The sequence below is a fragment of the Natator depressus genome, chromosome 7 (assembly GCF_965152275.1).
Source record: "Natator depressus isolate rNatDep1 chromosome 7, rNatDep2.hap1, whole genome shotgun sequence".
Lineage (NCBI taxonomy): Eukaryota > Metazoa > Chordata > Testudines > Cheloniidae > Natator > Natator depressus.
In genome coordinates, this window is record NC_134240.1 from 64,700,306 (window position 1) to 64,723,175 (window position 22,870).

The 22,870-nt window shown below is 39.4% G+C and overlaps 1 protein-coding gene across 2 annotated transcripts in view; it reads right to left on the bottom strand.

Annotated features, from left to right (window-relative positions):
• Positions 1-22,870, bottom strand: part of POLR3A (RNA polymerase III subunit A) — a 49,887-nt gene that overhangs the window by 16,285 nt on the left and 10,732 nt on the right. For both annotated transcript variants that reach the window (XM_074958661.1, XM_074958662.1), the window contains exons 7-21: positions 21,973-22,135; positions 21,593-21,729; positions 18,911-19,014; positions 18,092-18,233; positions 17,384-17,524; positions 15,571-15,640; positions 14,824-14,951; positions 12,797-12,935; positions 10,081-10,245; positions 9,612-9,784; positions 8,101-8,212; positions 6,820-6,938; positions 5,157-5,294; positions 2,216-2,386; positions 1,447-1,560 (exon numbers count right to left, since the gene is read on the bottom strand). In XM_074958661.1, the coding sequence (XP_074814762.1) occupies positions 1,447-1,560; positions 2,216-2,386; positions 5,157-5,294; positions 6,820-6,938; positions 8,101-8,212; positions 9,612-9,784; positions 10,081-10,245; positions 12,797-12,935; positions 14,824-14,951; positions 15,571-15,640; positions 17,384-17,524; positions 18,092-18,233; positions 18,911-19,014; positions 21,593-21,729; positions 21,973-22,135 (2,016 nt within the window). The remainder of the gene's footprint in view (positions 1-1,446; positions 1,561-2,215; positions 2,387-5,156; positions 5,295-6,819; positions 6,939-8,100; positions 8,213-9,611; positions 9,785-10,080; positions 10,246-12,796; positions 12,936-14,823; positions 14,952-15,570; positions 15,641-17,383; positions 17,525-18,091; positions 18,234-18,910; positions 19,015-21,592; positions 21,730-21,972; positions 22,136-22,870) is intronic.

Below are 22,870 nucleotides of genomic sequence, written 5' to 3' on the forward strand. Positions count from 1 at the left end.
AAGTTAATGCTAAGATGATGTAGCTATACCTATACATCTTAGTTTGACTTCTGAAAGGAGCATTAAAATTTAGCGCAGTTATAAAATAAAGAAAATTAACTTTGAACTTTATCACGCTATCAGATCAGAATTTATTTCTGGGAGCTGTGAAGAAATTGTTTACCAGCCCATGAAGTTAAGATTTGTATACACTTCTATTTGTATCCACAGTAGTCTACTGACTCAGCACTGGCATTTGGATAGCAAGCCATGTATATAAAGAACTGGTTTACAAATCTTGTCACCTTCTGCTCTGGAGCTTAGTGATCCAACATAAATAGCAAAGAGCCACTAGAGCCAGTCACTGAAATTCATAGTCTCATCACTGATAACCCAGAGGCCATTTCAAGCTGTATCAGTCCAGGTTAATTCTTCATTTTCTTAGGACTCATCTATATTGTCCTGCAGTTTGGTCTAAGGGGGTGTGAACAGCAGCACGCACCAAAGTGCTGTGCTGTCACTCCCCTTTGCGAATGTCGCGGGCGTGAACTAAAAGGTCTCTCTTCAGGATTATGTTAATATGAACTAAGAACCTTTTAGTTCATGCCTGCAGCATCCACATGGGGGGGAGTACTTCGGTGTGCACTGCTATATACACCTGAATAGTCCAAACTGCAGGGAAGTGTAGACATTAGCATTTATCACCGAAGGATAAAACTCAAATTAGGAGACAGTGTATATCTACTCATCTCTCTCAATATTTAAGTTACCTAGTACTTTTGTAAAACTTGTACATTATATTTCGTGAAATCCTATTGCAAGTAATCACACCATTTTCTTAGGAGTGTGGATAAGCCTCAGGAAACAGGCCCCAATATAGCAAAGCATGTACTTGAAGTGCTTTGTTGGATTGGGAACCATAAGAAAATGAGTGTTTACGAAGGGAGCAGGGAAAATGATAAAAGATAGTTACACAAAAGATGGATAAAAGGGAAGAGCTCTTGATATTAGTACTTTCACAGTTATATGTCAAATATCACATTATTCCTTAACACTCCTCAGAGATAGCTAATTACTAGAACTATTTTGCAGATCGTAAAAATGAGGTATAGAGCAACCAAGAGATTTGATGAAGGTGTCTCAGCAGGTCAATGGTTGGCCCCTGCTCAAACCAGTAGACTTTCTTTCCTTTATAAAGTTATAGTAGCAAACACAGATTTACACAAGACAACAAAGGAAGAAATTAATTATCCATACTGAAGTGCTAGTATTACCCCATTGTGAACGCAATAATCAGAAATATCTTAAAGACAGAGTAGTACAGTAGGTGTTGCTGCTAGTAGTGGATAAAACTTTCCTTTTGAAAAGCTCTGCACCAGTTTTTAAATAAAAGCTCTCTCAATGTGTTTAATATCCTTGATTTATGAGGGAAGTGATATTTCATGATTATTAAGATTAAAAAGTTACCTGTTGGAAACTGTCTTGACAGCAAAGGAATTCAACTTTCTTCATGATGGACTCAGCAGTTAACACCAATTCATTTTTACTAAGAGCTGGTTCACTTTGACATGGGTATACCGCCTTAAGCAACAACATAAAGAGTTATACTTCTACATATATAGAGACCACAGGGCCATTACATTAAACACTTTAGAGATTAGTTCTGTGTTCCACATGGACAACAGAGTCCCTTAACACTTCACTGAATAGTGTCCCAAATATATGTACTTGGAAAATCAATCCATGTGTTTTTGATTACACAAATCAAATCATCAGAGCCAGTCACTTAAGTCCAAATTGCCACTTCCACAGAAAACCTTTAGTCTTAGGCAAGATAAAATATGAACATTCTGAGAAGAGACCTTCAGCATTCAAGTGTTTCACAATACCATGCTAGGCTTAGAGACAGCAAACCAGGCTCTCTTCCTGAGCTGAGAAATCCAGCAGAAGAATAATTTTCAAAACATTACTGTGTGCAATAAGGGCCCAGTCAATCATCCAATTAAATCAACAGTAGTCCAGCCACTGACTTCAATGGGCTGTGGGTCAGGCACGAACATCTTAAAAAACCCCAAATGATAAACTAGTCACTCAATTTCAAATAAATCCTTACATTAGAATGATGCTCCATGTTGTATCATGACACTTTTCTTCATGTCCCAAATAGTATTTCATGCCTCTGACAACTAGAGAGCCTAAATGTATTTCAAAACAGATGATTTCAGAAAAATCTTACCCTGATGTTGTCCAGGACTCGCTTGAATTCCAAAGGTTCATCTTTCCCTTCCATCGCAGCAGGATCTAAGCCATCTCCCCCATAAATGAACTGTATAATGTCACCAGTAGAACTTCTGACAGTGAGATCATATTGAGAGCAAAGATCTTCAAGAGATTTCACCAGCCGTCTCTGAAAAAAAGGAGGGGGAAGTAAAGACAACTGGTTTTTAGGAATATCCATGCATTTGAGTTACAAAAACCTATGGAATGTGGACTGAGAAAATAAAACTTTTTAATTCATACACCATCCATAAGATTTCATTTTATATTCCCCTGAGAGGACAAAAAAAAAAAAAAAACAAAAAAACCCCAACCTCAGCAGCAATAAAAATTCAAAGCAACATGAAGGTCTGCAAGCTTTCCTTCCTGCACCTCATATCATTTAATTTTGGCTCGCGCACACACAAATTTACCACCATTAGAACCTGATACAGCCCAATTTATCTGGATTTTAAAAATACAAACATGTTTTCAAGGAAATGCCTTTTCAATCATGTGGTTTCTCTAACCAGCTTTGCTTCCTGGTATTTTTTTTTAAAAAAAGCAAGAACACAGGAGACACATTACCACGTATACTGTCTTGTAGGGAGGAGAAGAAAAGAGCAGAGACAGTTAAAAATATCACCACTGAACATCAGCCTCTGAAGCTGACCTTTTAAAAAAAAAATATAGTTTTCTAAATTTATGAGTTAGCTTTCAAGGTGTGTGGGGCACATGTTCAACCCACATAGCTGCGATTAGGCAGGACTGGACAAACAGGTCTCAAAGGAACATGTGTTTACTTCAATTTAGAAATAGTAACAAGGTCCTTGAAAACACAAATCTGCATTTTAAGCAAACAGCAGCAGACTAGGGACCGAGTGGCTAGGCAGCAGTTCTGCAGAAAAGGACCTAGGGGTTACAGTGGACGAGAAGCTGGATATGAGTCAACAGCGTGCCCTTGTTGCCAAGAAGGCTAACGGCATTTTGCGCTGTGTAAGTAGGAGCATTGCCTGCAGATTGAGGAATGTGATCGTTCCCCTCTATTCGACATTGGTGAAGCGTCATCTGGAGTACTGTGTCCAGTTTTGGGCCCCACACCACAAGGAGGATGTGAACAAATTGGAAAGAGTCCAGCGGAGGGCAACAAAAATGATTAGGGGGCTGGAGCACATGACTTATGAGGAGAGGCTGAGGGAACTGGGTTTATTTAGTCCGCGGAAGAGAAGAATGTGGGGGGATTTGATAGCTGCTTTCAATTACCTGAAAGGGGGTTCCAAAGAGGATGGCTCTAGACTGTTCTCAGTGGTAGCAGATGACAGAACAAGGAGTAATGGTCTCAAGTTGCAGTGGGGGACGTTTAGGTTGGACATTAGAAATAACTTTTTCACTAGGAGGGTGGTGAAGCACTGGAATGGGTTACGTAGGGAGGTGGTGGAATCCCCTATTTAGAAGTTTTTAAGGTCAGGCTTGACAAAGCCCTGGCTGGGATGATTTAGTTGGGGATTGGTCCTGCTTTGAGCAGGGGGTTGGACTGGAAGGGACCTCAGGAGGTCATCTAACCCTGATATTCTATGATTCTAAGTTTAGAGAGCATTTTATCTTTATTTCTCTTGTAACCGTTTCTAACTTTAAAGCCTTACATTTGTACTGACTTAAAAATCTCTTTTTGTAGTTTTACAATCAAGTGTTGTCTTGAAACTGAACTGTGTGGGTAATTCCATTTATGGTAGCAAACTGTTGTATACTGAGCCCCTGGAGGGGCAATGGACCTACTGTAGCTTGACTGTCCAGGAGAGGGCTGGACAGTGCAGAACACACTTAATCTGGGACTGGAAGTGTGTTGGGAGTCACACCGCAAGTAGTTACCAAGGCTGCTGGAAGCCAGAGTGTGGCTGGTTTGCTGCCAGGCTTCTGGGGTCAGAGTTGCTGGACTTGGGCTATGGCAAGACACAGACATTCAGAGGGTAACCTGCATGCTGTTTGTGAGTGGCCTAGGTGGGAGCTACAGCAGCAAAGCATTGTGAGGCACCCAAGGTTAGAGGGCCAGTGGTGACACAGCCCCTCACTGGTCTGGACTGCACCCCAGAATGTTAAAACCTCTAAATGGGGTCAGAGATTGCACCCAAATATATTAAATAAAGCCTCTACATAAGAACATCAATACGATATTAAGTATTTAAGTATGTGAATTTCAAGAGCACTCACATTGGGACTGCCCTCTGATTAAAATCAATGGGAAAATTCCTATTTACCTAAATAGAGCAAAAAGTTAGGCCAGCCTTAAGCTACTTTTGAATAAGATCACACCACCTTAAAATACGTTTTCATTCTTGAAGAAGAGGCAAAATTCTGCTTGCCTTACTTGAGTAGTCCCACGGAAGACCCTGAGATTGCTCACACAAGTAGGGCAAGCAGGTTTGCCCCAGGACAGTCCACGCTTACATTTGGGTAATGGAGACAACGTCCCTTTTGTTTTGATGGTTCAAACCAAGTGTTTAAAGTTTCACCGGTATCATCTTTGTTTTTTACTGGAATGAAGGCTAAGTGACCAAAGCATCATCACAGGCGTGTGATTAAAAGACACTGTCAGCCTGATCCATTCAGATGCTCCACGCCCTCAGACCTTCATTAACTTCAAGAGAAATTGAAGGCACTTGCCACATTGCAGGAGGTGCTCAGCAAATCGGGACACTTATGAACAAGGATTGGTCACTGTACTCAGAAGATACAAAGACAGTTACACTCCTGTGTCACTTAATGAAAGCCCACTTTAGAAGATGAATGATTATACTTTCCAACATCCAGCACTAGATCAATGAGGTCTAACAGGATCTCACATTAAACGATATGACTGACAACCATAACCCTCTTGCAACAGCAAGATTGTTATACCTCTTTATACTCCTGTTGAGCATTACCTGCATATATCCAGTTTCGGCTGTTTTTACAGCTGTATCCACTAGACCTTCCCGACCAGCCATTGTGTGGAAGAAGAACTCAGTTGGAGTCAAGCCAGAATAGAAGCTATTGGCAACAAAACCTTTTGCAGCTGGAAGCTAGAGGGAAGGGAAAAAGGTTCTAAAGATATACTACACATTCTACAAGTCTGCAATAGAAAAACATTCAGTCTATGCACACTCTCCTGAGTTGCAACCTGGTTGGAGGACAATGAATACTCATTTTTGAGTGGGGAGGAGGAAGAATGACAGAGACATTACTTCTACTGGAATCTTCCAAACCTGGGCCTATGGAACATGGAGTATGGTACATGGTTGGAGCTTCTAAGTTCTTCTGAATAGCTTGTTTTGGCCATTGATGAGTGTCTGCTCAATAGACTTTAAACAAACTGCTCAAAGCCAATTTACAAGTTTATTAAGCCAACTGAGTAACTAGAGGATTGACTGAAACCTTCTCTATACTATTCCTAATCCCGTCACTAGCATCCAACTGAAAAGTCATTCCCATGTTCGGTGAAGCAGAACAGTGGATGGAGAGGGTAAAAGGCACTGACCCTTAAAGCAGGCTACTTTGTACCATCATTTAACTAGTAACAGACAAGATGGACAAGGTTGGGGAATTAAAGATAGGACATTTTCTCTTGGTAAAGTTCATGGAATTTATATCATCGTATGTATTTCTCCCATAAACAAAAATTACCTGGAGCATTTTCTTAATAAAAAGGGAAGTGCAGGTTCAGGCTACTGAACAGCAGTAAGCAACTTTCTCCATTAGTTCAGAAATTGCAGCAGAGTCCTGGCAGGTAGTGATTGAGAAGTACCACTAGACAGGTCTTCAGTGACCTGAATGACATGATCTGGTGAGCTTAGGGCGGTGTTTGAGGGTGGCTATATTGACACTTCTTTTTACTAGGAAATGAATACCATTTTTTTTTTAACAGATAGGACTGTATTAACATGGAGACAGTTCTAGTCTTTTGACCCTGGAAACTTGTCCCTGCACAACAGAATTGAGAAACATTGATATAAAGTTAGCAATACTATTTGTCATGCTGTATCCGTTCTATAGAGAATTTCAGACTCCAGAGTGACCCATATTTTACAAGCGGATATATTTTACAAGCACTAAAATTCTTGAAATCCATCATAAAAACAAAACCAGCAGCACAGCACCCATGAGATACCTTAGTGCAGTGAATGAGTATTCAAAAGAAAGGAAAAAAGGCAAAGATTAAGCGAATCTTATTGTTTGTAAGCAATATAAGAACTATGAATGTATCCTCAGTGTTATCTTAATGTTATTTCAACAAATATTAATTTAACATATTAAAGTATCCTTTAAATAAAGGAAGGGACTATTTGGCAGAAAAGGGCAACCAGAAGTTAAAAGTTTAGCTGTTAAGGTTCAGGCTAATGAAGATTCCTAAAAACAAATGAAGGCAAAGACAATCAGCTCCTTGTCCCTACTTCCCCATTCAAAATGATGTACTTGAACTTTATGGTGTTACCCTGATCTTTAGAGGTGGTCCTTCCACTAGTGAAGGACCTAGTAGTGACTCATCTGAACTTATTCCCAGTTCATGGATTGATTTCATTAAATCCTGTTGAGTGCAAGGCTACTGACCTTACAGTGCTTCTCGAAGTGAGGCAGAGACCTATTTTCAAATCCATCAGGAACGCGTGACCCACTGATAGCCTGCTGTCCTACACAGGCAATCATCTGGGATATGTTAATGAAGGAACCTGGAGAAACAGGAGACATTAAAATTAGTAATCCTCTGCGAAGGATGCTTGTTCAAACTGGAGATGAATGGTGCACCACTTACTAAGTCATAAAAAAATTAGTCAATTAATTAAACTCTTCAGTTATTTCTCCTATTCAGTCAAACTTACATTCACAGGCTGGAGATACCAATCAAAATTAAGCAAATCATCACTACAAGGAACTCCCCCTCTGTCAATCAATGAATCTAGTTTTCTGTGGATCATGGATCTTTTTGACATTCTTATTTGATTACAGACCTTAAGTTAACTTGTTTGGTATTTTTATTATATTATCTACAGCACATAATCCATGTCTGTTAATGCTATTTGTTATTATTTCATTGCTCAATATCTCTTTTGCTGTTGACAGATGCAATATCAACTGCTTTAAAAACCCATCTTGAATTTAGAATCTTTAGTTTCTCTACAGACATAGCATCATTTGATTAACTCCTTCTGAAAACAAGCAGAACACCACAGACTTGCTATAGCTTTCACCTCAGGATCCCAAAGTGTTTTACAAATATTAAAAAAAACTTCACCTCTGTGAAGTATTACCCCTATCCAGTACAGATGGGGAAATGTAAGCAGAGAGTGCAATTGACTTGCCCAAGGTCACACAGGAAATTAATGGCAAAGATCAGACAACCTCCAAACAAAAAAAGAAAAACAATTATTCAATTGATCTTGTAGAAGTAGAGACCAGGAACACAGAACATGACATGGAATGACTTGATAATGGAAGTGGAAAGTCTTCCCAATTATTACTTTTTCTGACACACTTATATTTTTGCTGGGTTATTTGACCTTGGGGTAATTAACATGTCTTTATTTGTGTATTTCTACAAGATTCCCCAGGACACCTGGAGTGCTGGATGGATGCTCTTATTGTAGAGCAATAAACATCTAAATAAATAAAACAAAGTGTGATTATTTACAAGTCAATTTAAAAAGAAGCTAGCTTTACCCTCTCAAAAAGGAATTGATAGCCATGATACATGCTATGAATCCAATGCTTACACAACTGCATGTTTTACACAAAACAGACTACATGATGATTAGCACAAAGGCAGAACAAGTAATTAAGAGCAAATGATGTAGGCAGCAACTTCACACAATTCCAAAACTTGACTAATCTTACCTTTAGAACCACAGAGAGCCATGATAAGGGGACTGTTACTCTTATCTAGTTCTCTGAGACAGGCACTGCCAGCATGGTCTCTGATCACAGAGAGTTCTTTAAGGATTAAGGCCTAGAATCAGAGAGTTTAGATATTTAGTATTAGTAGCAGATAATATGCACACAGCAATATATTAAGGCTAGCCACCAAAAACCTTCAGTAATATGAAGTCTAAAATAGCATCAGGAAAGCCAACAAGAACATAGTTAAGAGTAAAAAGAAAATCTGCTTTTTGAAATGCACGAGAATCTTCGTGAAATGAACTACAGAATGGGAGACCCACTATAGACTGGCAAATTGTCAAGACAGTAAGCAAATGTATTTAAAAGATATTGCACCACAAAATGTACTTTGTTCATGTGTCAAGTCTATTTATGTATGTTCTATAAATGTATCTGGTGCAAGCATCAGATGTAGTAACAAGAGATCTTACTACTACTCTCTACTTTGAGAAGTATGGCAAAACTACTGCTTTTTGTGACCAGCATCAGACTTGATGACTACCAAAGTGAGATCTTATTTTAGTTTTATAGATCTTAAGAAAAACAGTGATTGAGCATTTCTAGAAATATACTAGATAAGAGGATAAAGGCTTGAAACTGTTAAAGAGATGATGTCTACACGACTATCCAGGTGCTTCATGTTAGGCACATATTTAAGTACAATGATTCATTCCCCATAGTTTTCAGACACAGTCATATTTAGAATCCACTGCATATTTTACAATCTTTTAATCAAATATCACTGATAACTACCTTGTAATAGGCTAGTATTTGACTTATTTTTAGCAGTTCTGTCTGTAAGTAAGGCTGGCTTTGGCCTAGTTTGCAGCTTGCCTGACATGAGCGAAATGTTGCTTTAAATGATCTTGTCACCAAGTAAACTTGTTTCCAACAGCTATATAGGACAGAGGATGACATTTTTAAAACAGGATGTGCTTAAATTGAAGAATAATGTATCTATAAATTCTGTTGTCAAAAGCAGTTAGAAAAATGCACTGGAAGGTCGCAAAAAACCCCTATGCAGAGGAACAGATCAAAGTGACCTGGCCAAAATATGCACAATAGTGCACAATCAACCAGAGAAGAGACCACCACAAAAATGACAGCAGAAAGTTACATGCCAATGAAAGTTCACACGAGTATTGTATGAGTTACATAAGATACTTAACATTCATGACACAACGGTGATTGGAAAATAAGTAATGAATATGTAATATGGATGTGTAATAAAATGTGATAGGTTGTAAGGGGCAGTCAGAGCTTCATAGAAAAAATCCACTATGACACCCTAAGCCCCAGGAGAAGTTAACTATCCATGGCGTTTTTCTGTATGTCTGCTGTTTTGTACTTGAATAGTATTTGTAACAGCAAGGTATGCTTTTAGTTAAAATAAAGGTTTAATTTAATAAACCTGAGTGTCTTGGCCTGAGTGCATGGCACTCACATTCAACACGTGAAGCACCGCTCACCTCTAATGTCTCTTCTGCAGTACAGCCAGGCTGCTGCTGCAGCTTACCAGTGTTCAAAGCTTCAATGTACTCATCACATTTCTTATAGCCATCATTCAGAAGTTCATATTTAGCCTTTAGCAGCCCCTGTCCCGGAGTTACATCACCAATCCCAATTGAGAACCCACGGTTAGCTACAGTAAAATTACAAAAAATATATTGACATATAAAGAAGTTCAGTTCATTGAGTTCTATTCAGGTAACTATCACAGAATTTCTTTCCATTATATGGCATTTGCAAATGCATCTCTTAAATTCAAGACAAAGCTGTGAACAGATGCACTTTTCTCCATTTCCATCAATTTTGTATCTTATTGATTTTTCCTTGTCTAAATAGGCTACATTTTTAATAGAAACATTCCTGGATTTAGGTTACATTTTTACATTAAAATATCATTCTACAACAAAAGGCACCTCCCAGGTTACTTACAGAGGTAAACAGGAGCAAGTCTGGCTAGCCGTGACATAGCATCCGCAGCCTCTACCTGCCCCCAGTCTCTCAGCAGAATGTAAAAGATATTGTTCTTGGATCCAGATCCTAAGGTTCCTTTGTCCATACTGCCACTCATCAACTGGCTATTCTGGATTGTAACATCTGGAGGCACAAACAAAAATACTGAAAGCCTGATACCCGAAGAGACCAAGAGCTTAACTTAAACTCTATTAAATTACTAATAACCTAATAGTGCGGGCTGTCAAAACAAAAAGGCCCCAAAACACACACGTTATGCCTATAGAAGCGGAACACTGAATAAAGAGGAGGCAGTGAAAGTGTCTCCAAAACAATCCTCCCCCACAACTCCATTTCCCAAACACTTTTAAGCCTATTTCCCATCCTTTCCCCAGGCAAATGCTTCAACTGCCAGATTTTCTTTTAAGAAACAGCAGTAGCCCATAACTCAAAGCAACCTTAACACTGCAAATTTTAATTTTCTAACGCCCACGGAAGAATTAAATGTGATAAAAAGCAATTTTAAGTCTTCTGAATATCTTAAATTAGTCCATTTTTGTTCACATAGTTTAAAACACAGTACGACAAATCAGTGCAAGCAGTTTCCCAGCCAAAAGCCACACTTAACATTTTTATCAAAGTTAAGTGACTATAGTAAGCAAAGAATCATTGATGAGTTATTTTATTTAGGAACAAGTCAGTAATTGGGCATAATAGCACTAGAAAGTAAGCAACTTAATATGTGAGCACTCAAACCCCAATATGCTCCATTCAAGGAAGGCTTGGGTATATAGATGGACTTAAATCACTGCACTGTCTTTGCTCCCTAAAGGTACACCATAGTTACATGTACAGTAGGAATTGGTAAGCTGGTCTATTAAGTGCTCCTAGTGTGGACACAGCTATATCTGCAAAGCTGTGCTCTGTACTGATATAGTAACCCCCTACAGTAACTGTCTTCCCCCCCCGTCAAACAAGCTATACCAGTGAAAGCAGTTTTGCTGGCATAACTACATCTTTACTAGGGCTTAAGCCAGCGCAGCTCTGTGGGTCAGGTACCACACTTCTCTTTCCCCAACTGACATAGCTCTATCAGCAGACCTGACTTAATGTTTTATTTATTTTTTAAAAGGATTCAAAAACCTACTTGCTGAACAGTAGGTAATAACCATTGATATTCATTAAATGACTGAATACACTGCAAAAGCCATGTTGGGATTTCATGAGATCTTGCAGAAGACCTTTTCCAGATGAGACTGTTATTGCTTCACAAAAGAGCAGGTATGCCAGAGACTGCAACACTAGTTTCAGAGAAACTCAGAGGAATTGTCACTTCCACTGAGGCTGCCAACACCGAGAAACTGGGGTTTCCACCAGCAGCTTCTGAGATCTGTCACATCCCTCTGCAATGTCTTCGTATTTCTTGGGTTTACACTGCTCTGCTCCCCTGCAGCTAGTTCACGCTGAAGAAAAAGGTGGCAGGGGCAAGGGATAAAAACCTCACTAAAACTGAGGAAGGATTTTTCTGGTTACAGAAATGGTTAGCTATGGACTGCTGGTTTAATAGCACCCCTCTGCAGCCAGACAGATATACTAGGTCCTGAGGAGGATAAAGAATTGATCCCCCACTCACCCGAGTCCCAGGCTTTTACAGAAGCCAAAGAGGATAAGGATGGAGAGTTTCTGTACCTCTAAGGACCACAGCGAGCTGATTACTCCTTCCAAAAACTCACAATGCTTATACCTAGTCACCCAGTGTTGCAATCTTGAATCTAATCTTTGACTCCTCTCTTGCCTTCTCACTACCATGATTTCATCAAGTTTTGTCAGTGTCCCTACACATCCAGTAGATCTCAGTCCCCACTGCCGAAGCCCTTTCACACCAAGATCCTCTCTTTGCCTGGGCTCCTACAGCCATCTCCTCCTTTCTAGCTTCCATGACTCTCCCTTTTGGGTAAGATGAGCAGCCAAACCCATCTTCCCTTTCTGCTAAAGCCCCTTTGCCAGCTCTGTGTGTTCCCACAGAGGTATTCAATTCCCTCTCCGCAATTTCGAGGCTCCTCAAGCCCTGCTCCTATCTCCCACCAGCCCCTTCACCTCGGAAGCCACCCACACTTGCTGTGCCTTCCACCCCACTGCTCTCTATCAATGGACTGACATCCCAAGTGTTCACACTGTCACTTCAAAGACCACTTTTCTCCACTGCCTTGTACCTTGATCCCAATTTTAAAAATATCAGAGAATGTGTAATATGCTCCCTGTATAGCAACTCTGTTTTTGCACCATCACCTTCCTTTGTCTAGCTTCAAGTTCTGCATTTGTCAAGTTTAAAATGCTAAGTTTTTGGGGGCAGAGACTGTTTTTTTTAAATCTCTGTAAGGTGTCATGACAAGTTAAGTGTTATATAAATGTTTTACTAATAAAAATCATGATTTTTCTGTCATGTTTATGTCTGAGCAAACATCAATTTTTGAGAAATTGCCTATTTTGTATGTGAATCAAATATTCATCACATTCTTGAATTTTACACTCGCATTTTCATGTTTAACAATGAAAAAAGCATTTAACAGCATTTTCTTCAGTCACATTTCCCTGCTGTGAACTCAATTACGACTAGGAATAGAAACATAGTCACTGGCGCAGATTTGTTATGAACTCATAATTGAGGAGCAGTTGAGCAGGCAAGGTCACTCACAAGAATCATTGACACACAGATCCTCTCCTCTGCCACAGTATTGTTTTCCTTTGGTTCGGAGATTGGCTTTCACAGCACAGTCATCGCTAGGTTTGAGAATGATGCTGAAGACCTGCTTTCCTGTCCACAGAGTTACAGGCTGAAGGCAACAAAGGGAAAGAATCAGAAACAGTCAGAATGTTTTCGATAGGGTTATAGTACCAAAACAGCCAACTTCAATATGCTGCTCTAAAACTGTGGTTAATATCTTGTGACAGTCAGCTTGCTGAGATGGCTGCCATTATTCACTTAAGTGAGACCAGAAACCCCATTACCCGAGGAATCGGAACTTCAATATTTTTGGATGAAGGATAGAGGGCAAATGTCCCTCCACGCTGCTACTTTTCTCAGACACTGGTTGAAATAAAAGTAAAAAAGTTAAAATGTAGATGACTGCTATCTCCACTTTATTCCCCACATTTACAGTGCTATGAATCTAGTTTCTCTTGTTCAATATACAGTGCTTTTGTAAATAAGTGTGCATTTGGCTTAGAGATCACATTGTGTACTTCAGCCACATGAAAAACACAGCTAGCCAATATAAGCAGTTGACACAAACAACTAAACCTACTGTCATTTGGCAAAATGAACACTGTTATTGTCATAGACTCAGTGTCTTGTTACAAAGGAAAGTTTTGAGGTGAAGTAAAGGTTGACTGCCCATAAATGCTTTGGCCTTTGCTTTAGATGACTATTATCCTTTGATGCTCCAATTCCACTATCCTCTGAACACATTAATAATCACACTCTCCAGCACATGGATATTTATCAGTTTTAAGATCACTCTAGGTATCAGCATACATGTTCATTTGCAAGTCATTTACTTAATATTTGATTCAGCAGATAACCACAATGCATACATCAAATTCCTCTACATCACAATAAAAAGTGCACGACTATTTTCTCCGGACACATGTACACTGGTTATGTATAAACACCATGTTATAAATTTAAATTATGTCATCAGAATGAAGATTGTGTAGCAGAATATGAAATAGGACTATAGGCAGCTATGGAGCAGAGCTCTTCCCTGCTCCACTTCTTCCATCCCAGATCCTGCTCCCCAAGCTCAAGCTCCACTACCCTCAATAATCCCCCATGATCCCTAGGACATTTTCTCTGTCTTAAATGCTCTAGACTCCCCATGGTACTTCTGTGTATTGCGGTGTAGGAGCTGAGGACAAGTCAGTAGAAATGTGAGGAGGGAGGCAGGAGATTGAATGGGAAGGTTGAGGATAAAGTTCCTTTTCATTAAACCACCTGTGTTGAACCCACAGGACTCCTCAATGCATGGAGGTGGCAGCAACAAAAGCATCAGTACTAGATGACCCATTCAAGTTCTGATGCACCAATATGCAGCCCCCACCAACTCCGGCGTCAAATCCCATCAGGACTGGGGTCAGTGAATATTGGAAAGTACAGGCTCTGAGGCAACTATCACCTGCATTCCAACCCCTCATATCTGTGGAGAACTTCACCAGCATCTATGTTCCTGGTTTAAGAAGCTTGCTCAGGTATATCAGATTAGGGTTCCCCTCTTCCAAACCACAGCAGATATGTGGAGGCAGCAGGACCATAAGGAACCTTCAACATGCCAATATGCATAGCTGACTCAGCGTAGTGGAGAGCCAAAGCACTGATGGTTTGGGGCAGATGGACTGCACACTGCGCTATGATAGGTCATCTGCAGTGCTCTAGTTACCCTCCCTAGATTCCACCACTTTTCTCTCCCCATGACCCTGACTTATGACCCTCACACAGCACTGCTGTCTGATCCATTGCGAAGTTAAAGCAGCATCAAGCCCGGCCTCTGTCTCCATTCCCATGCATAATAGGTTTACAGCACAAGTAACCACTCTAAGAACAAATGTCGCTAAAATTCTGTCTTTTGGTGGCTATGAGAATGGGCTAAGTATGCATGACATCCAAGAGAAATCATGGCCAAAAATCTTTACAACAGTTAAAAAAACCTAAATAGGACCACACACCTTTAGGATTGCTGGGGGTGGAAGGCGAACTTTAATCTTCTCATCCTTGCCAACCAGGATAGAAGCAATAATTTGACAGGCCTTGGCTCGGTCAAAAAAGGTGTCTTTTAGTGTGAGAAGATAGGCACCTGGAATGTGAAAAAAGGTTAACCTGACAGTAAACCTGAAGTAAAATTTAAAAATGATTGCATGTTAAGTATTACTCTGAAAACATGCTATCCACTTGATAAAGATGACAGCAATGCAGATGTAATATTAGCTTTAAGTTCTTTCCCTGCACTTATGATTTTTAAATGAAGGCCTGTACCAGCAATTTATAAAAGGAGAAAAATTATTTTTTCTCCTATTAGATTTAAAGTCTAAAAGACCATCTGAGAATTGCTATCAAACATCCTCTTCCTTATGAAGTCTCTGGCCACTGATATACCCACTGAACATTTCCTAGAACATTAAATAACCTTGCAGCCACAAATGACACCATCAATTTAAAGATAATATTTTTTAACCCTACTATTATTACAAGTAACCCCTTTAGGCCAAATCATAACTGAAAAGCACTGCGTAGCATCAATTTAACTGCTTCAGAGTCAGGGAATCCATTTTGATACATATTGCAACAGAGCAAAAGAAAAACAAAACACAAAGTTCATTTATAGATTAACATGGGATATTATCAATTTTAAAAAAAAGGAAACAATTTTTAAGTCACACACACACACACCTCTAAAATGAGCATTACATACAAACCTGTAAGAAAATCTTGAATAGCAGCAATTAAAGGCTCTCCATTTCTTGGTGTTACCAAGTTCGCTTTGGTCTGTAAAACGTACGAATGAAAAATGAATATTACTTGAAATATTCCGTAGAGAAGATTAACTTAACATACCTTACTATTGCAATACAATTGAAAGAACAAACCTTTTAAGACAGAGCTTGTAACACAGACATTAAGGGCCCAATCCCATAGTTTACGTGTTAGGATTTACTCTCGTATGTAGGACAAATCCTGTAAACTGGAGGAAACCCTAGTTCTAGACCCTGTCCTATCCCTACAGCTAATACACCTACACATCTAAGCTATGGATTAGGTAAGGAAAAGACGTGGGGAGATACGTACTCCCTTGCAAGCTGTGTGTTCAGCACCAGCCACCAGATCTGGGGAACCCGAGGGATGGCACATATACAAACAAGTTTTACTCGTAAAAGAAAAATGGCAACCAAACCTGACACGTTTGGGAGATTACTTTCCAATCATTTGTGGGACAGGGGGAAAACCAACAGATGCTGGAAAGGCAGATTCCAAAACACACAAGTAAAACCTCAGAGAGAGAGTGACATTAATAACAAACCTATATCACAAGGCTGTTTAGCAAAACTGTTGAGTCTAACTGTAATACATCTTTGGTCAGAGGGGGAGGAGGAGTTTCTACTGACATAGTAGTTGAATTGATTGGTCAAGTTGTTAGTCATGTTACAAGTACAAGGGATAGGATTGCTGGTGGCTCTTGTGAAGTTGTGAGTTTGGTGACCCGCCATTGATCTGACTTTCATCAAGTGCTTACATTGGTTACTTCCTCACTTCTTAAATCTGATCTGGGTCCTGTCCGACTGTAGTCTTGGCAGCCTGGAGATATTGGACACCTATACCTTCAATCCCCTAGTATGAGTAACTGCTAGCCTGGAGGTGAAGTAGATGCCAGTGGTCTCCCATATATCTGGAGCCAGTGTCAGGGTACAGCGTGAATCTTCCCAGTAGGATTAAAGTAGATTCCCTTATCAGATAAAGTAGATAAAGTAGATTCCCTTATCAGATGCACTTACCACTGCTTTACATAAAACTCAATCAGCTCCTGAGGTCTGGTCTACACTCAAAATTTGGTGGAGATACCAACAGCCCTTGGGGTGAAAAATCCACACCTGAGCACCACAGCTATGCCAAGCTAATCCCCAGTGTAGATACAGATAAATAGATGGAAGAATACATCCATCAACCTAGCTACAGTCACTCAGAGATATGGAGTTCCGAGTGACTGAAAACCCTCCCACACTGCTATAGTCTGCATCTACACTGGGGGTTACAGCAGCAAAGCTATGGTGCTGTAGGCCATGTCTACACTACGGGTGTGAAGTCCCAACTTGCTTTTGAAAAGGGAACTCACTGTCCCACTGTTGCATTATCAGTTGGGAGGGGAGATTATGTGTGGCGGCATAAGGTAAAATACCCTACGTTCTACAGCAAAAGCCCCTCATTTCTGCAGCATGTCACTCCAGGAAGACATGCACCCAGAACAAACCACATTTTCAGAGAATATTAAGTAGGTATCACTGTGATGCCTCTAATTCTGTTAAAAACAAAACAAAACCTTGTTTTCTGAACATGCCATAACACTAGCACCAAACATTCAGTTGGATGCAGAATTTAGCATTGGTCTCTTGAAACAGTCAAGCGGCCTATCTGAAGGATGAAGATCTCACCAGCAACTGAAAAATACAGGGTGCTGCTCATACAGAAATGCAATATCACATTACCACAAGCCAGACAGTAAGATACTCCATTTACCCCCATGAGAACCAGTGCTTCTGCTTTGGCCTCCTCTGTTTGAGGAAGATGAAGGTTCATTTCATCTCCATCAAAATCAGCATTGTATGGTGTACAGACACATTCATTAAACCTGAAGGTCCTGTGGGGCTTTACTCTCGCCTGCAAAAGAGATAAGAAGTGATGCCGCAGACACAAAGAATCACATTGAATTTACGAGGTTCCAGAATCTACAAGTTTTGAGAGTGGTTTCCTTGCAAACTGTGTTTTTACATTTTTAAAAAATAAAAAGACACTTGAGACGCTACATCTAAATTACTTGTTTTAATTTACACAGAAACTGGTGGAGGCTCACCAAGTCACTCAACCAAAGTTGAGTGAATTTATTTACTAACACCTTAACCTTGCAACATTACTTGCACAGTACAAGATGCAGCATATTCTTAGGTATCAGGGTTCTTACTAACACCGCAATTTTTTTTATTTTTACATCTATCGATATGCATATATACATGCACAAATGTAAAATAGGTGGAATTTGAACAAAAGACTGCTCAGTTTCCACTTTGATTCCTATGCACAAGCGTAAAACCATTTTGTTTGGATCATTTCCATGTCGTGTTGTTTTAAGACGCAAAAAAAAATCAACACAGTGAGTGAGAGATTAACAAACAAAACTAAAGGTTAAAGTTGCATGATAGCCAGATGCTCGGCTATGTGTATACTCACTATGTGAGCCATGATGCTCAGCTTGTGCAGAGAGGGCTGTCGGTTGAACAGAACTATATCCCCATCTATGAGATGCCTCTCTACAATGTCACCATACTTGAGCTCCTGAGCCATCTTCTCACGGTTTCCATATTTCAAAAACCTTGAAATAAAACACGTCAATAGAGTCAAAATCTCATGGAAAATAAAAACAGAAAAATAGACAACTAAAGAGCATCCTCTTATTTGTACTCTGATTTCTTAAAGAGCCTCCAGTGACAGCCACTTTGAACCAGACATGCATTCTGCAAATTTATTAAATATTAACAGAGTGTCTCTGTCACTGAGTGGAACTGAGGGACAATGTTTTTCACAAAAGTTTTAGATAAGGACTGAGGTCAGTTTAATATCAAAAGATAGAGTTATGTTAACCAAACAACTAGCAAATAGCTACATCATTCTCCACAGCAAATGTAGAGCAGTCAGCAAACACTGCATATTTGTGAAAATCAAGGTTCTTAAAGAAAAATGTGAATTAGTTTTAAGTTATCAGGAAATATGGGTATGTCATCCACATGTAGCAATCTAACTGTAGCTTACTAGCAATGACATTGCATCCATGCCTACCAAAATGTTCTAACAGAAGGATTTATCTATGTTCATGTTTGCTTGCACAAGCTACCTTTAGGTCAAGGAATATTGTTTTTATCCTTTATTGAAGATTACATAAAACAAAAAACCCCAGAGGAGTCCCTATGATGAATAATCTGCTGGATTTCACTTCAGCAATAAGACCAGGTAGTGGTGGTAAGTGGAAAGTGAACCTTTACAGATAAGTACCTTTTCATTTGTGTGTGCCTCTGTTGAATGAAATTGGCTCCAGGGTGAACTTCGGGACCATTCCTTACAAGTTTCCTCATAAAATTTAGGTTAGCTTTATTCACCTGCAACATGACTGTATCAGTTAGAAAAAAGCGAGACATTTTAACACCACTTGCTATTCCTTGGGTTTGTGCTTTGGGATTTTCAGGCTCAATTTCAATGGTGGTTATCCCCTCTTATTTTAAGCTGCTGGAGGAAGGGGAAGAGAAGAAAAATACAAGCCAATCTTGACCTTATGGAGGTAAGACTGTTGGCAGAACTGGAATGAATAGCTTGCTGGCCAAATTCACATATAGAGGGAAGCTTGAGAAGCTCTCTAAAAATACTGGGATCCCCCATGATAAAATTAGGGCCGTCAAGCGATTAAAAAAATTAACCACGATTAATCGCGCTGTTAAACAGCAACAGAATACCATTTAATTTTTTTGGATGTTTTGTACATTTTCAAATATATTGATTTCAATTACAACAAAGGATACGAAGTGTACAGTGCTCACTTTATATTTTTTTTATTACAAATATTTGGACTGTGAAAAAAAAAGTATTTTTCAATTCACCTAATAGAAGCACTGTAGTGCAATCTCTATCATGAACATTGAACTTACAAATGTAGAATTATGTACAAAAAATAACCGCATTCAAAAATAAATGTAAAATTTTAAAGCCTACAAGTCCACTTAGTCCTACTTCTTATTCTGCCAATCATGTAAACAAATTTGTTTACATTTGCAGGAGATAATGCTGCCCCCTTCTTGTTTACAATGTCACCTGAAAGTGAGAACAGGCGTTCGCCTGTCACCTTGTACCCAGCATCGCAAGATATTTATGTGCCAGATGCACTAAAAATTCATATGTCCCTTCATGTTTCAACCACCATTCCAGAGGACAGGCGTCCACGCTGATGATCGGTTCTGCTCAATAATGATCCAAAGCAGAGCAGACTGACGCATGTTCATTTTCATCATCTGAGTCAGATGCCACCAGCAGAAGGCTGATTTTCTTTTTTGGTGGTTTGGGTTCTGTAGTTTCCACATCTGAGTGTTGCTCTTTTAAGACTTCTGAAAGCATGCTCCACCCCTTGTCCTTCTCAGATTTTGGGACAGCACTTCAGATTCTTAAACCTTGGGTCGAGCGCTGTAGCTATTTTTAGAAATGTCACATTGGTACCTTCTTTGTGTTTTGTCAAATCTTTTGTGAAAGAAAAGTTTTTATAGTGAAAGTGTTCTTAAAACGAACATGTGCTGGGTCATCCTCCGAAACTGCTATAACATGAAATATATGGCAGAATGTGGGTAAAACAGAACAAGAGACACAATTCTCCCCCAAGGAGTTCAGTCACAAATTTAATTAACGCACTATTTTTTTTAAGGAGCGTCGTCAGCATGGAAGCATGTCCTCTGGAATGGTGGCCGAAGTATGAAGGGGCATACGAGTGTTTAGCCTATCTGGCATGTAAATACCTTGCAATGCCAGCTACAAAAGTGCCATGTGAACACTTATTCTCACTTTCAAGAGACACTGTAAATAAGAAGCAGGCAACAGTATCTCCCATAAATGTGAACAAACTTGTTTGTTTTAGCGATTGGCAGAATAAAAAGGAGGACTGAGTGGACTTGTAGGCTCTAAAGTTAGATATTGTTTTGTTTTTGAGAACAGTTATGTAACAAAAAGAATTTACATTTGTAAGTTACACTTTTACAATAAAGAAATGGCACTACAATACTTGTATGAGGTGAACTGAAAAATAGTATTTCTTGTTTATCATTTTTATAGTGAAAATATTTGTAATAAAAATATAAAGTGAGCCCCGTACACTTTGTATTCTGTTTTGTAATAGAAATCAATATATTTGAAAATGTAGGAAAACCATCCAAAATATTTAATACATTTCAATTGGTATTCTATTGTTTAACAGTGCAATTAATCGTGATTAATTTTTTAAATTGAGATTAATTCTTTTGAATTAATAGCGTGAGTTAACTGCGATTAATCAACACAGCCCTAGTTAAAATGCAGAAGTCTATGTTAAACACAAAAGTAAAGTAATAAAATTAGAATTTTGAAGAAGAAATGTGAAGAGTTTTCTTTAGCAAAGCTGACTCAACCTCATTACACAACTGGTCTATTTTGTGGTACACAAGGAACCAGAGCAATGAGAAAAGAAAGTACAGACAGGATCACAGGAAGAGTAAGATGAGAAAAGGCGTGATTTTTTAGAAATACATTATAAATCCAGTTTTGACTGTGACACACAGTAACATATATGAAATTTATGTTATTTAAAATGGGTTGGGCAAAACTAACTGTTTTTTAATGACTGTCCCTTCAGGCCTCCCTCTTCACAGTCTACATCAAGCATTCCTATTGTCTTGCTCTGTGAAACAAGTCAGCTTTACAATGGACAATGAACCTATGCTACTATGACCTTCTGGTGCTGACTGAGGGCACTGAGCACCTCAAGCTGCATGCCATTCTTCCCTTGTACGTACGTACATACGTACGCCCACGCGCGCGCGCGCACACACACACACACACACACACACACACTATTGACGCCCTTTTTCTCCAGTGATTTGAACACCACAATGCAGGTGTCTGGAGAAAAATGCATGAAAAGAATTTCAGTCTTCCACTACTTACTTTTTCAGGGAATGTTAATATTTTGGCAACATGAACAGGCACAGCCACTTCGTCTATTCGTAAGTTGGGATCAGGTGAAATGACTGTTCTGCCCGAGAAGTCCACTCGCTTTCCAGACAGATTGCCTCTAAACCGACCTAACAAATAAAGCAAGTTAAAACTATTTGGGAAAAGGATACCATTATACAAAATGGTACTTCAGAAAATGGTAAAGTGTTAATATAGCACAGTAGGCACATCATACAGGGAAAGCCTTGCTAGCTTGATCTACAAACACTGATCTGGTCACTATGCAATGGCAAACATGGCTAAAAAAGCCAAACAAATGAAGAAAAAAAAAAACACTTTGGGGCGGTGGAAAAGGAAGAGTTTAGACATACCCTGCTTCCCTTTGAGTCTTTGAACAAAACCTCTGGTCCATTTCTTGGGTGCCATGTTAAGAGGAATTCCAGAGAGCTCACTGTTAATGTAGAGGGCACACTGTAGCTGTAGGAAGTCCCAGTCTTCCATAATCATCTGTGTTTTGGCTCCCGATATCCTATGCTAAACAAGACAATTACCGATTTCAGAAAACAAATGCAGTGACACAAAATTGGCACGGAGCAATTTTTTCAGAAAGCTGTGCACCACACTAAATCACAAAGCAACAAGAGATTGGCACCTTCACCATAAGTAACAGCCATAAGGGGGGCACATTCTGTTCATGCATGAATGCTGCATGGATGTAACTGAGCAGAACCTAGCAAAACACATTTTCCTTTTGGCAAGATCAGCTTTAGATTAATGACAACTACAGGATTTGTGCTTGTTTGATTATCTGACCATTTTAATACCTGAATGTATAATACAATGATCATGCTGTGGAGACACATTATGATTCATTAAACATGATTAATTTATCAGAGTGGTGGCATACAAAATTCCATTGTGTTTATCCTTCTCCTGGACAAAGACCATCACTCAAGGTTTCACTCCTGCATCTCTGTGGCACGAACTAAAACAGAACAGGTTAAGCCAAGCTGAGGATATAGTTCTGTTGCACAACATCTTGCAGAGAAGCAGGTTATAACCCAGTGCTAGTTTCTCCGCTTCCCTGGAGACAGCACACACGACCTAGAGCAGCATTTCCCAATGTGGAAGAAAAACAGGAGACACAAAGGACTAGCTTTCGGGGTGGCGAACAAGCCTTCTCAATTGTTCTTCAGTTTTTGTTTAAAAAAAGTTTCTAGTGGTTACTGTTGCAAATACAACCTTGAAAGCATGACCTGAATGTAACTA